Source organism: Exophiala aquamarina (genome assembly GCF_000709125.1).
Source record: "Exophiala aquamarina CBS 119918 chromosome Unknown aczIA-supercont1.3, whole genome shotgun sequence".
Lineage (NCBI taxonomy): Eukaryota > Fungi > Ascomycota > Eurotiomycetes > Chaetothyriales > Herpotrichiellaceae > Exophiala > Exophiala aquamarina.
Window position 1 is genome coordinate 2,702,545 of NW_013550585.1, and position 14,267 is coordinate 2,716,811.

General features: G+C 49.9%; 6 protein-coding genes across 6 annotated transcripts; 4 read left to right on the forward strand and 2 right to left on the reverse strand.

Moving 5' to 3' along the window:
- Positions 1-88: 88 nt before the first annotated feature.
- On the forward strand, positions 89-1,170 carry A1O9_04561 (uncharacterized protein; the record flags this gene model as incomplete). Its single annotated transcript, XM_013406851.1, has 4 exons — positions 89-368; positions 435-571; positions 632-1,001; positions 1,064-1,170. The coding sequence occupies 4 exons, from the start codon at positions 89-91 to the stop codon at positions 1,168-1,170; spliced, it is 894 nt and encodes a 297-aa protein (XP_013262305.1).
- A 1,906-nt stretch (positions 1,171-3,076) lies between these two features.
- On the forward strand, positions 3,077-4,426 carry A1O9_04562 (uncharacterized protein; the record flags this gene model as incomplete). Its single annotated transcript, XM_013406852.1, has 2 exons — positions 3,077-3,241; positions 3,419-4,426. The coding sequence occupies 2 exons, from the start codon at positions 3,077-3,079 to the stop codon at positions 4,424-4,426; spliced, it is 1,173 nt and encodes a 390-aa protein (XP_013262306.1).
- Positions 4,427-4,689: 263 nt separating this feature from the next.
- Positions 4,690-8,027, reverse strand: A1O9_04563 (translation initiation factor 3 subunit A; the record flags this gene model as incomplete). The annotated part of the gene is made up of 3 exons (XM_013406853.1): positions 4,690-7,626; positions 7,678-7,902; positions 7,986-8,027. The coding sequence occupies 3 exons, from the start codon at positions 8,025-8,027 to the stop codon at positions 4,690-4,692; spliced, it is 3,204 nt and encodes a 1,067-aa protein (XP_013262307.1).
- Positions 8,028-8,805: 778 nt separating this feature from the next.
- Positions 8,806-9,151, forward strand: A1O9_04564 (guanine nucleotide-binding protein subunit gamma; the record flags this gene model as incomplete). The annotated part of the gene is made up of 2 exons (XM_013406854.1): positions 8,806-8,960; positions 9,025-9,151. 2 exons carry the CDS (start codon positions 8,806-8,808, stop codon positions 9,149-9,151), a joined length of 282 nt encoding a protein of 93 aa, XP_013262308.1.
- A 1,869-nt stretch (positions 9,152-11,020) lies between these two features.
- Positions 11,021-11,437, forward strand: A1O9_04565 (uncharacterized protein; the record flags this gene model as incomplete). Its single annotated transcript, XM_013406855.1, has 1 exon — positions 11,021-11,437. The coding sequence occupies one exon, from the start codon at positions 11,021-11,023 to the stop codon at positions 11,435-11,437; it is 417 nt and encodes a 138-aa protein (XP_013262309.1).
- A 1,663-nt stretch (positions 11,438-13,100) lies between these two features.
- Positions 13,101-13,838, reverse strand: A1O9_04566 (uncharacterized protein; the record flags this gene model as incomplete). The annotated part of the gene is made up of 1 exon (XM_013406856.1): positions 13,101-13,838. A coding segment is annotated over one exon (738 nt), but the record flags the coding sequence as incomplete, so codon positions are not given.
- Between the last annotated feature and the right edge of the window lie 429 nt (positions 13,839-14,267).

Genomic DNA, 14,267 nt, shown 5'->3' on the forward strand with positions numbered 1-14,267 from the left:
TCCAAATTCCGAAGTAAAACAAAACCAGAGGATCGCTCAGCCTGGCGAGCTCAGTAAACAACAAAAGAAGAATTTTTGAGCATCAAAAATGGTCAAAGTTGCGTGGACACGTCTAATCCGCTTCGTTGCGACTGACGGCCGGACACTGCGAGGGGAACCTATTCTTCCTTCGGAAAATTTCGATGTTGGCAACGCCACAGAAGCAGACGAATTGCAGGCGAAAGTGATTGTCGGTGATGACATATTCGACACGACAGGGCAGACATTCGTGACGAACGAGATCGTCGGCGTGAAGAAGGTGCTCGGGCCATTGGCGGCCTCGGAGATTCCAATCTTGAGATGCGTGGGTTTGAATTATGCAAAGCACAGTGCGTATGGTCATGGATCTTTTTGAAGGTCTCTTAGATTGAGGATCTATGCTTACCGTTAAGAAGTCAAGGAAGCTGGGAGAGCTCCTCCACCATTCCCATTCATTTTTTTCAAGCCAAACACGACGGTTATCGACCACGAGGCGTCGATCGTGATACCGAAAATCGCCCAAGATGATCAAGCAGACTATGAGGGAGAATTTGTTCGTTAATACCAACCAGTTCTACCAAGGGATCAATGCTGACGAAGTTCTTCAATCCAGTGCATAGTGATTGGGAAGGATGCAAAGGATGTCTCAGTGGACGACGCCCTTGACTACGTCGGAGGCTACACAGCTGGAAACGACGTCTCATCTCGAAAGCTTCAACGTGACCCTGAACTTGCTGGAAGAGTGCCTCAATGGGGATTTTCCAAGGGATTTGACACTTTCGCTCCACTAGGGCCCGTTCTCGTTGCACCTGCACTCATTCCCGACCCTTCAAAACTTCATCTCAAAACGATTGTGGACGACGAAGTCAGACAGGACGAGAGCGTGTCCGACTTGCTCTTTGACTGCAAGTACATCATCTCTTACCTGAGCTCCGGGACAACGCTGCAGAAGGGAAGCGTGATCATGACAGGTACCCCTGGAGGTAAGCATTATTCCTTTTATTCAGCCGCCTGAATGCGAATCAACAATTAACGTTGGGCACAGGCGTTGGAGCCGGATTAAAGCCGCCGAGATACCTGACCCCAGGAGCCAAGATCGAGGTTAACATCACGAAAATTGGGACCCTTCGAAACCCTGTTGAATTCGCGTAAGCTAACATTGAAATCTGGAGTTGGAAACAATCTGTTCTGGTGGGAACTGCTTAAGATCCCGCATAGACATATAGACACTCGGGACAGACCACTTTTTCCTCCATGTACTTGATAGAACACCTGGTCGCTGCATGAGAGTTCATTCTGAAGAGAGAGATATCGATGGGCAGAATCATTATCCCAAAAGGGTAAATTACCAATGGCCTTGCTCGCTGCCAAGATATGCTAACTATCATCGTCCTTCTGTGTGTGGGAGGCTCGGTGGCTTCAGCACCTAATATGATCTCGCATCATCCCGTTTGTCATTGCTACAGCCGACATCCAGAACTCCGTATACCATGTGCGATGGCCTACTTGCTACCATTCTTTTGATCTGTGCGCCTACCACGCCCGCATACCATCGGGCATAGTAGAGGGGCTGCTTGTGTCCGCTCCATGTTGACACCTCCATTTGCCGTGTTCAGCGCTCATGCAGCTGGGGCTCGATTGGCCAGGCTCAAAATCTGTCAGTTGGCTGCTTGCTTGGATGAAGGACAACGGCACCCCCTGGCTCTCGCTGTTGCTCACAAGCTTTGCTCTTTCTCTTGCCAATTTCAGCCTTATTTTGGGGGCTTTTGTTCGTCGCGGGCGATCCAGCTTCCTTCATTTCTTTTCAGCCGACAATGCGCACACTTGAGTGGCGAATCCAATCAGAGTTGAAGATACTTTCCCTTGGAATACTCGTGCAACTCCCCGTCTTTGTCGCCGGTCAACCCAACAACGTGCTCTTGATACCAGGAGGACTGGTCGACGCTCGAAGTGGCCACAGGACAGCAGCAGACTCTAGAATGGATGGACCCCCTCGTCTGGAACAATTACCATCAAAGTAGTGGGCTGTGAGAAAGGAAATCCGCCTTTCCATTGTCGTATCCGCCTGACAGATTCGTCCTCCCATTCAAGCACATCTGGCTCCTCCACGTCTTGTCCATCACCAAGCATCTCGAGCACCTCTAGCAATACCAGCAACACGGAAACTTCCGCGGAGACTAGGGCGGCACTGACAACCTGATCTAGTTCAAGCTTAAATTCTACTAGGCCTGATGCTGCCGCACGGACAGGTCAAGCCCCTGTACATCAAACTTCAACCGGTTGCTCAACCGGGGCCATCGCCGGCATCGCAATGGGATGCTCCATGGACGGTTTCATTGTGCTAACCATATTGGTGGTCCTCGTCAGGAAGCGGCTAAGAATGCAAAAGAAATCAAAATAACGCCATCGGAACAGGGGCCAGTGAGTGACTCAAAGCTGGCGGCAACGGATAACTCAAAAGCTGAGAACCACAGACTGGACCAAAAAACCTGAAATGTTCGCTCACGCTGGTCCCGGGTGGGGACGTCACGAAGCTGGATGGAGACCACAAGTATGAGTTTCAAAGCACCTCGAGCTCACGACAAGATATCTACTCTCCTAACGATGGAGGTAGGCGAGAAATAAAAGCTTTGATAGCTCATAATACACTGCGAAGTGAGAAAAGGTTAAAGAGGTCCCAAAACTGCCCATATGGAGGCTGCTTGATGTTACAAAGTATTGTTCTCCTCCCCAAATAAGTATCATCACTCCATAAATATCGCTCGTAGTAGACTCGTAAATGTGGTAGCGGAGGTTCAATTTCAGGCACGTGTGTGCAGCTTCCACGTGCTCCTGTCTTCCATCCACGAAGAAATCATGCGCCTGACAGACCGATTTTCTGCACAAGCCACTTATTGAACCAAGAGGCTCAGTGCAGTACAACGTAACTATCCCGTCTGACATCGATATCAAACTCTTTCATTCAACGCCGGGATCTTTGAATCCTTTGTTTTCTTCCCTTCCCATTGATAATTGCTGAGTATGCGTAGCCCAGATTCAAAGTGCTAGGTGTGGTAATATGTCATTCTCGTTTGGATTCAGCGGCGATGACATCGAAGATGACGGCCAAGACGAGGAGCAAGCGGGCGGTCTGATCAACGACATGTTGAAGCATTTCATCTCGGAGCATACTGCGGGTCCTTCCCAGACGATTGCGCCCAGGATGCATACTTTACGTGAGCTTGTAAGTTTATATCCCTCGCTCAGATGCCATGTATGAAATTCTTCTCATGTATGAATGAGACTATGCACACCACTTCATCCTTAAGGCACAGACCAAGAGCCATCCTGGTTCTGGTGCCATATGCCACATTAAGCAATCTTCTGATTGTGCAGAGAATCATTCTAACACCTGAAAAAGCTACAACATGCTCCATCTCAATTATCATACAACACTCTGAAAGTCACACCAAGGCGTGATACCACCCAATCGGCATACGTACCCTCGACGAACGTGAGTCTCAGATCAACAGCAGTCCGACGACGCTCGCTCTTCGACATCCGAGCGCAGCTAATGGCGGAGGTGAGTCCAGAAGAGCACGAGCACAACGTTTCCGAAAATCTACTCTCGGGTCTGGAGAGCGGCGATCTGACTTCAGGCGTGTACGAAGGCGGCTTCAAGACCTGGGAGTGTGCTCTGGATCTCGCATCGTTGTGCTCAGGACTCAACTTCAGACCTTCAGGCCTAAGTGGGTGGGATATTGTGGAAATGGGAGCTGGTAGCGCCATTCCAAGCCTGGCTATCTTGAGGAATTATCTGAGCAATGGCGCGACAGCGGATCTAAGGATGACGCTGTGCGATTACAACGAAGACGTGCTGAGATTGGTAACGGCCCCGAATGTTCTGGTCAATTGTTCTCAACAAGCAGGAACGGTCCCTTCCTCTTCTACCTCACCGGCAGATGAGCTCTCGGAGGAAGGAGAGTTCGACGTGGAAGCCCTAGGCCCACACTTTATCGACGACCTAGAAACGAGTCTTCGACAGCATAGAATATCTCTCAACTTCCTATCTGGAGGTTGGGGAGACTCGTTCAATGACCTGTTCGCATCCCTCTCATCAGAAGCAAACTCTACCCCACCGGAGCCGAGACATCTGTTGATACTGGCCTCCGAGACGATCTACTCACTCGCATCAACCAAGATCTTTGCCGCTACATTGCTGCAACTGATTCGAAAGCATCGACAGAATTTCGGGGCAAGCGATGCCAAAGCGTGGGTCGCGGCGAAGAAAGTATACTTTGGAGTCGGGGGAGGGGTGGATGACTTCACGCATGAGATTGAGAGCCATGGGGGCAAGGCCCAAGTCCTCTACGAGACTAGCGACACTGGAGTTGGGAGAGTGATTCTGGAGGTCATGCTGTCGGTATGAATCCAACAGGTCGCGGTCTATTCGGCCGAGCAAACGAGTAGTAGTGAAAGTCAACATCCATTGCAGTTGGTTTAAAGGCTAGGATACCATTTCTATTGATCGGCCACACGCCTCGATGCTCCGCTATGCCAGTTCAATTTGGTGGTCGGAATGAACCAAGGGCTGAAACTAAAATACACATGCACACTTTTTGCATCGGAGAATGACAAGAGCCGCCCAACCCGTTGCAACAATTTGAAGCTATTCGAAAAATTTGTTGCTATCTAACGGTTCCGCATGCTTGGAGGCACATAGCGACCACCAGTTGCGGGCTTCCTGGGTGGTTCGTCACCCCCGGCAGGTCCAGGTGATCCAGCACCTTCCCTCGAATTGCTGCGTTCTTCTCTGAGTCGTGCGGGAACGTATCTGCCACTGGCGCCATTAGCGGGCGAGGCAGAGGACGTGCGAGCAGGCAAATCTTTCGGAGGAGCCTCTGCACGGGTAGAAACACCCTCACGCAAATGAGGAGGAACATAACCACCTGGGCGACGAGGCTGAGCGGGCTCCTGAACCGGTGGAGCATCAGAAGGTTCAGGCCTTGCGCGAGAGGGGGGACCAGAGGCTTCTGCTGCTTCTTTTGCGAGTTGACGCTCACGCCAGCTTCCGCCAGCCTTCCCTGCCAATGCAAGCCGGGGAGCTGTTCGACCCTCCTGGGAATCAGAGCGGCTATCAAGCGTCGGAGGCTCTCTTCGAAGTGGCGGTTGAGGCTCAGCTTTGCGAGCTGCTCTTCTGGCGGCAGCTTCTTCCTCGCGCTGCATCTGTTTCCTAGCGGCTTCATCACGTTCAGCACGGTCGGCCTCAGCCTTGGCCCTTCTCTCATTAGCAATTCTCTTTTTCTCTTCCTCAGCCTTGGCTTTCTCCTCTTCCTCTCGTCGTTGCTGCTCCTCTTCCTCCTGGATGCGGCGTTCCTCAGCCTCAAGTGCAGCACGTTGTCGGGCTTGCTCCTCATGGTATGCCTTGATGCGCTTCCGCTTTTCTTCTTCAAACTCGCGCTCTGCCCTCTTCCGGAGTCTTTCGAACTCGGTAGCACGGCGTACAGTAATTTGGCCTTTGAAGGAGTCGTACGTTTTGACTAGGCGGCTCAGACGGTGCTTCAGTGCGAGGCCTTCCTTATGTTTTAATTGGGCTTCTTGCAAGGTAGAGACGTTGGTCTCCTCATACACTCGAAGATCTTCCCTCCGTTGCTTCTCGTAGTCCTCGTCCTGGTATTTCAACTCCTCGCGACGGAATGCGCGCTCGAGGTGATCATTTCTCTTAGCAGTCACACGAATACGGTTGTCCTTTTCGTTCTTGTCTTTTTCAAGTTGTGTAAGTTTGAGAATGCGGATAGCATTCGAATCGAGGTCCTCAATGTTGACATCCTCCAAGTCGATCTTCATGCCTCCTTTAAGCTCTTCCAACTGCTTCTCCATTTCCTGACGGCGAATCCGAGCCTGCTCATCTTTAACACGCTTGAGTTCTCTGGCTTTGGTTTCGTCCCGTAAGCGCTGGCTTTCGGCCTCGGCTTGTTGCTGAGCACGGATACGACGGCGTGTCTCTTCTTCTCTTTGACGTTTAGAGAGTGCTTCGGAGGCTGCTTCCTTTTGTTTCTCGATGACGATTCGCCTCTTCAGGATATTTTCATGTTCTTGGGCGGCACCAGCCTCAGCACGTGCTAACGCCGATTCTCTTGCTGCTAGGCGAGTTTGATTGTAAGATGGGTCCACATACATGCATGTGATATGCAAAGTCTTGGCTAGACGAGTCAATTGAGATCGAGCAATCTCTGCGGGAGTGTTTTGGAGTCGCTGAACAGAGCCGGTCTCGCTTTCAGCAGATCCTGCCGCACCGCCTGATTGAAGGGCTTTAGTGGAAGAGAATACATCCGAGTCAAAGGCCAAAATGCCAGAGACGTGATCGAGGCGGATTGAAAGATCACCTTTCTTGCAGCCATTCATGATGAATTTCTCGACCATTGCTGGAGTCACTTCGAATGGTGCAGGGAATTGAGCAAGCTTATTAACAAAGCTCAACTCAACTGATTCATAGACTTGGGACAATTGCTGGAACAATCGAGTCAGAATGACTTGCTGAAGGGGAAGCACATATTTTTCCATTTCGGGGTCGGCACCAATCTTAGAGAGGATTGGGGAGATCTTCTTGCAGATCGAAAGAGGATGGAAGTCGACTTCGAGAATGTTATAAAGATCTCTGATCTCTGGTCGAACTCTCTTGAGAAGGCCTTTACTCAATGCGTCCTTGAAGAGACCAGCTCTCGTCGGGGCAATTGGCATGCTGAGAAGATTGGTCAATCGCTGATTCTTGTTCTTGCGAGCTTCATCAATGTCGACCAGGGCTCCGCGAGATCGAGATGTACTGATAACAGGGATCGACAGGGCGGAGAGGAGGACGAAAGAGGCAGCCTTGGTAAGAGTTTCCTCCGAAACGGCAGGATTATCTCGTTTGGTACCTTGTCCAGAAGCTACAGTGATAGAAGATTGGCGGAGAAGATTGTAGTATTTGTTGTAGGCCGCAGCATGGAAGAGGAAGTTATCACTAACCAAAAAGATTTTGGTGAGCTTCTCGTAGTAATTTGCCATCATGATATTCTTTGCCGGACGCTTAGACAGCGTCAACAACATATGGATATCCTCAACACTGCGGAAGGCCTCTTGCCATAGCTCAAGTTCATCAGCCACATTCAACTGGCGAAAACGAGTTTCCAGGTGACGTTGTAGAGTGTCTGGCTCGTTCAAATTAATGGCGTGCATCTGCGAGGAGTACTTATGCGCGTTCTGGACATGATTGCGCAGAAGCTCACAAAGGCGACGGAACTCGGTCTTTCTGGTGTACTTGAGACAGAAGTCAAAAGCCTGATGAGCAGTGCTCTGGTACATGATCTCCAAACGGGCATTATTCTTGAGAATTTCAAGAACAGTACGGTAGGTCTCCCAGAGAAACTTGAGCCATGGCGTTACGATTGCTCGATCGGTTCGATCCTTGGATTGTTCACCAGACACGGTGGCAAGGAGAATTGTTTCGGGAGTTTCGGTAGCTTCGAGATCTTCAATGTTGAGATTTGTGGAAGTTGCAGTCTCAATCGAGGATTGAACCTGGTCAGCCTTTGCCTGCGCCTCGGTGACCTTTTGTTCGGCAAGTTCGATAAATTTTTTTAGAACCAACTACAATCGTGTCAGAATAAGGCCCATTGTGTCCAAGCCAGAAATAAATACCTCTATGGTCCCGACATTGGTGTTCTGTGCGATGTTCTTGTACTGATAAAGTCCATCCTTTGCAGATTTGCCTTTGCGAAGATCGACTGACAATTCGACAAAGAGGAGCATCACAGGTTCCAAGGAGGCGATCGGGCTATTGCGAGATCGCTTGGAGGTGACATGTTCATGTAAGACATTGAGCGCAGCTTGGGATTGATCAACGGCGATGAGCTCTTGTGCTCGCTAGAAATGATACAATGTCAGTCATGAGCGCAGGCAGACTCAGCAAAGGCTGAGTGAGGAAGAGTGGTGGCTAATGGCCTTACCCTGAGCACATTCTCCGGCCGGATATGCGGTGGAGGAGGCATCTTGAAGATCGTCGGCTAGGAATCTCAGGAAAGCAGAGAAGATCAAGTCAATGACCTCTCGAGACTTTGTAAATAGTCTGTCCTAGAGATGACGGGATAAAATATTGCCTCTGTGACCAGCCTGGCTGTCGTGCCATTTCAGTGTGAGGGTTTGCAAACTTCCTTGGCTTAGCAAGTCTTGGCACTAGTCATGATTGCAGGCACGTGAGCCATCTCCCGGATGCCTGTCGGCTGATTGGCCGTTACTGTTAGATTTGTGAGGCTTCTCCACGTGATTTGCGCGCACGTGACCGAAATTGAACCAACGAGCAAGCCCGTACCAAAACGCGTTTAGCGTCCCGCTATATTGATATTAGCGGATGTCGGGAGTCACTAGGATGCTCTCACCAGGTACGACACTGGCCCTCCTTATTTTCGGCCCACTGCACCCAGAAGCAGTCAACCATCTCCTGTTACTAACCCAAACTCCTCTCACAGAGACCGTCTGGCTCGTCTTCCACGGCCAACACCCTGATCAACTTGCTCTCTGTCCGAGTCATCGGGTGCCCTTCAAGGATCGCTACAACTCTCAGGCTCACCACGAGCAACGCCTTTTCGTTCCATATCCAGTCAAAAAGCCTCACCCAAACCCACCTCCTCCACCTAGCCTAGCTCAGCCGAGGCGAACAAAGGACACCTACTTCTTCCAGAAACCATCGGACGTGCGCAACATCTATTCCCTCGATTATCGCTCCTATTTATACAACCGTCTTGATCTCAAGGTCAACGTTCCAGCACCATGCCAGCAGCATACGCGGTGCGAGACGGTGGAGATGCCAAGAGCAAGAAACAGTCCATGGCAGATCTTAAACTGCGAAGACTACAAGAACTTAACTCCCGGCTGAAGGAAGACCTCGAAAGGCCTCGAGTGAAAGTCGCTGAAGCATCAATGAGGTGAGCTTCTTGTCATCAAACGAGGAAGGCGCACATTTCAATTTACTAATCGGTTTTGGCACAGTCTGATCAACTACTGCAATCAAACGAGAGATTACATGGTACCTTCAGTCTGGGGACAAGTCGACAGGAAAGAAGATCCATACAACCCTCAAAGCGCTGGAAGTGATGGATGCTGCGTCGTGATGTAATGGTCTGTTGATGATATTGATGGATAAAGAAAAGTGCGACAACTACCAGATCCTATCAATCGAGCGCTCCAACCATAAAGGGATTGATGTTTGTTAAAAGCATTAGGCGCAAACCGGCGTTCTCAGCACGTTCAGCAGGGCGATCTCAGAGTTTTTCAATGTAAAAAGCAGCACGTTTCTCAGTGCGTTGTTATTCAGCTTGTCCACCAATTTTGATGAAGAAGGTAATCTCATCAGAGGGTGTTAGGGATGGCTATGAATCGAATCCAAAAAAAAGGGAAATCACACGGAATGAGAATGAATCTGTATTCCCCTCCATCTTTTCATTTGCCCCGTCAGCAAGGACATCAGGCCCTCGTTTTCCCCAGCCTTGAATATGCCCCGATCAAGACGGGATTTATAAGCCCCTAAACACAACTGACCGCCTCACTCTCGCACAATTACCAGCCAGCTCGTTCATATCATCTAGCTGCATCGCCACGCTGTCCGTGCATTTTTTTTCTCCTTCTCTTTCCAAACTTTCTATAGTATCATATCACCATCTCCGTCGAGACATCGCAAGATTGCGTTTCTAAAGACAATACTAAGTAGTGGATGGAGCAACGCCTAATGTTGATGGAGCAGTGAGCGAGATCAAACGCCGACAAACAAACCCAAGGATACCCTGGCACCCCAGGCTTGAGAAGGTCTCAGGAGTCAGGACTCGCTCTTCGCTTACGGAGTACGGAATACAGCGCCTATCCAAGAATGATATCCCAAGCCCTCTCTACCCGCACTCTCGGTTCCATAGCCCCGGAAAAGGGCCGCCCAGGGCGCGACGCTCCTTTCATTTGCTGGCACAATTGATGTGTACAAGCACCGAGCACCTATTAACTATCGTAGGCAGCTAAGGTAGGTACTCGTCCTCTATCCCATCCAAATCGCTGATGCCCATTGCTCCCAAAGTGGTTCGAAACACCCTTGCTTGTCTCACGAATAGTAATGTAATGAATGGGAAATTTTATCCTTGCGCCTGGACTGGCTATTTGGTATATTGATACGTTGCACAAAGATGGACCTCGTAAGGTTTTCGATAGGTTGTTCTATGTACAATTCATCATTGTTGGGCCCCACGATTTGGGTTTTCTCTAGTACTGCATCGCATTAAATGCTCCGGGTGGCTGTCGACCATTGTGGGATTGGGGCATTTTCAGCTGCACGTTTTCTTTGGACAAAAGCTTAAAGCTAGACTTTGTACACGTTTGATTGACGTAGGGTTTTGCTGATATATACAGTGCTCACATGCTCACATCACAATCTTTTGCCAGATTCCCGTACTATTTCTCACTACTCCCTCGTGGAACAGTCTACGTAAAGCTTCGAGGACCAGGATACTGAAGGAAGCTCCTCAAATCTTTGACTGCCGCACGATGGCTACCAAAGTGAACTCCCAGGTTCAAGTTCCGCGAGTAGCAATCACATTTTGTACACAATGCAAATGGAACCTGCGGGCGGCCTATGTGAGTTGCATATTCCTTTCGTCAAGTTGCGAGTTGTGCTATCATGGGAAGCTGTCGAAGAGTGGGACTCTTTCGACTGCCAGATTGGATAGCCGGCAGCTATCTGTGCTACAAGGCAGTCTTGGAAGCCTTCTGCAATGCCAGATTTTACACCTGGCAGTATTCTTAGGCTCGTCGGCTCGAGCTCTATACTGTTTCCTGTTCCTTGCAGTTCCTAACCTAGCATCAATGATACGTTTGCAGGCATGCGACGTTCTTAGCTAACACACGGGCTACCTACTAGTATGCACAGGAACTCCTGCAAACATTCAGCACATCTCTGGGGGAAGTAGCTCTGATCCCAGTGACAGGTGGAGTCTTTACCGTGACAATGACACATTCAAGCCCACCAGCTGCTAGCTCCAAGGCCCAGGATAGTGACGCAAGCTCTTCAGCAGTGGTTGAGACCCTCCTCTGGGATCGCAAGGCCGAAGGTGGATTCCCAGAGACCAAAGAGCTGAAGAACCGCGTGCGCAACGTCATTGAACCTGGACGGGACTTGGGACATATCGACCGCAGTCTTAAAAGACGGCAGCAGCAGCAGGAAGAGCAAAGTATTGAGAAGAATTGGGTGGGCGAGAAAGCGCATCCACCAGGCCCAGGAGATGGTGCTGCCGCTGCCGCTGCTTTAGCAGAGCCTCGAACCGGTCCAGACTCCAAGAAGGATAACCGGATCATCACCATGGCTCAGGATGCTGATGCGGAGGGGAATGCCGCGTCGAAGGCAGAATGCGAGGATTGCAAGTAAGTCGGTCGATCTGGTCCGTCTATGGTCTTCACTTGGCTTGCCTTAAAAATTAGATTGGGGCGCCAGCAGACGGTAGCGTGAGGCATGCTGCTCTCCATGTGCCAAAAATGTCCTGGCTATCTGTGTACTCATTCAGGCCTGAGAGGTTTCGGAACACTGCGATCACTTAGGTGACGAGAAAGGTGCCGCTAGTATTGAACGTGTCTCGTGGATAAGGCTCAAGACACCGTCTCGTTGGCACGGAACTATCAAATAGCTCGGAGCCTTCGTACCTGCATTGAACACTACGTATGACTGGAGAAGTCCTCCTGTGAAATGAGGTTTGTCCGCACGTTACGCATACCGGGATGCACGATTCTGAGTCAGTGCCATGCAAATACAACGACTATACGTGGCGAGGCCGACCCTTCATGCCCGATATGGTTCCAGACCTGATGAGGGTGAGCGTAGATACACTGGTGCCATCAGAACGAGCAGGGAAGCCCGTTTAAGCAGAAGAAAGGACGGGTTTCGAAACCACGATTCTGGTATGAAACCAAGGAAGAGGCAGTTGCCTATCTGGTTGGCTGCAAATATTATTGAAAAAGAGAGGATTTCCAGAACTCTGGGTTGACAGCCGTTCGATATGTCGATGGAGTTCCAAAATTTAGCTAGCCTCAGCACTTGCTCCTGGCATATTGCCTACCACCCCAGAGTAGAAATAATGACCTAGGAACATGTCCCGCAAGGGCACGCATTTACTGTTCACTGCTGAAATATCCACAACTTTTGGAGGGCACTCGCACAATTTGTTCCTTCACTCTGCGGAAGCCCACCGTCAAAAGCCTGGGAAGCTTGAGCGGCTTCCTTGTTTCACTTTCTGTGGCTGTCGCGCTACTCCAATATACGTAAGATAGATTGAGGTACGGAAGATACAACGTTTTATAAGTGGCGTCTTCTAGAATCACATGGTATCTTTGAATTAGACACAGTCATCTTCCTTGACCATGAATTCGTGGGTCACGAAACAAACGTCTCCGCTACCGTTGTGGATTCTGAAGTGGCTCGGAAGCAAGAAAGCAGGCGAGGCATGCAAATGATGTCAGTCATCGAGCGACGCCGGCGCACTTGAGTCCTGTTCAGGACAACAGGCTGTGTCTTGGATGGAAAAGCTTGTGGGTGCAGTGAGGAATGCTAAGGGCCTTATTTGGGGTCGTATTGAGCGGCGTTGCATTCACCCAATGGTTCCTTCAAGGAAACAACAGATGTTGCAATGTCGAGCTTGACGCCGTTTGTTTACCGGAAGCTCTGCGCAAATTCATCATTTGCCCAAGAAGAATGTGAAGTGGCTGAGTCGCGATTCGTACGAGCTTCCGCGCCGCTTCTTTTCCGCCAGTGGTGAATGGACTTAAAGGATGGTGCTCGGCTGTCTCGTGGTCTGAAGATCTCATTCTGGCCATTAAAGAGTGACGATAGTAAGCTTTGAAGGATAGCGCGACTGGAATTCCATTCCCAGATGACAAGACCCTCCGGCTCCGATTCATGGAGTGTATTCGGAGGAAAATGCTTCTGGTCTTGTGGTGAGCAGAAGCTCAAACCAGCGCCTTTCGTCCGTGGCATCAGTACGGATAAAGGGTCGGCTAGCCAAGATTCCGACTCGATGGCTCGCGATGGCTCATTTATTCTTCTTCAATTTTTTCTCAACATATTTCTTTACCCGCTTATCGCTCATGATGAAACCACTAACAGCAACTCCAAGAAACATCTGCTCAACTGCGGCACCTTGCCCATTGCTGGGTGTTGTGTTGTTTCCAGGTGCGGCGGCTGATGAAGCGGCCGACGAAGTAGCAAAGCTGAGCTCAGGATAAATGTTAGGAGGAGTATTGTTTGCGCTTGGGCCGGATGCATCTTTCGTTGCCTGAGCCTTCTCCTTAGTCTCAAGATCGGCTTTTCTTGCTGCTTGCCTCTGAGGCTCCTCGTCCACCCATTTCTGCAACAAGTCCTGTTCCGGAAACATCCTTCGGCGGAAAGCAATCCATATAGGCACGAGTAGACGGTGGAGCTTGTCTTCTTCTTTCTTTGCTTCGGCACTGAGCTTCTTTGTCCTTCCAGCCCAGGTAGCCTTAGTCCACCCCGAAGCGTGAGCAGCAGAGCTACGGCACCAAGGGTGGGCGAAGCGAGATCCCAGAAAGCCTACAGTACACTCCCGGAATTTCTCCTTAGTGCCTGGCTCAAGCACACGTATTATCACTGACTGCTCCCGGAAGGCCTTCAAGTCATGGAAAAAGTCCGCGTGGGTAGATTTTCTGATCAGCAGAGCATCGAAGAAACGAGCGTAGCATTCGGGGGATTCATCAAGTGATTGGATGTAGTGTAGGTGCTCCGCGGAGATCGATAGTCCTGGCTCTGGTTCCTCTTGAAGTTGATCCCCGGCCATCTTGGTTGATGAGTGTTGGACAGGCCGTTTTCGCTAGCGGATGCTGTTGTAATTGACTACTCTTTTGTCGAGGCTCAGAGGGTTATGCTAACATGGAATATAAAAAGGATATTGGAGAGGATAATCTTCGTTTAGGCCAGTCAACATCGTGCATTCGGTAGTGCAGGGATATCGCAAGGCGAATGAAAAAGTCTTTTCAAATGCGATGTTCATACAGAGAAGTTCTCATTAAGACTGAACATATGGGAAGTTTGATTTTGAGTTGTACATACACCTGAGTGATAAGTCCAACCAGTGGAGTACCAAGCCAAGGCTTGATGGCAGCCTTGTCGTTCTATCTGGTGCCTTTTAACTGGCTAACACAGTAACTAAGCCTTTCCTTTTTCCCTATCGTTACGGCAAGAATGAGAGCAA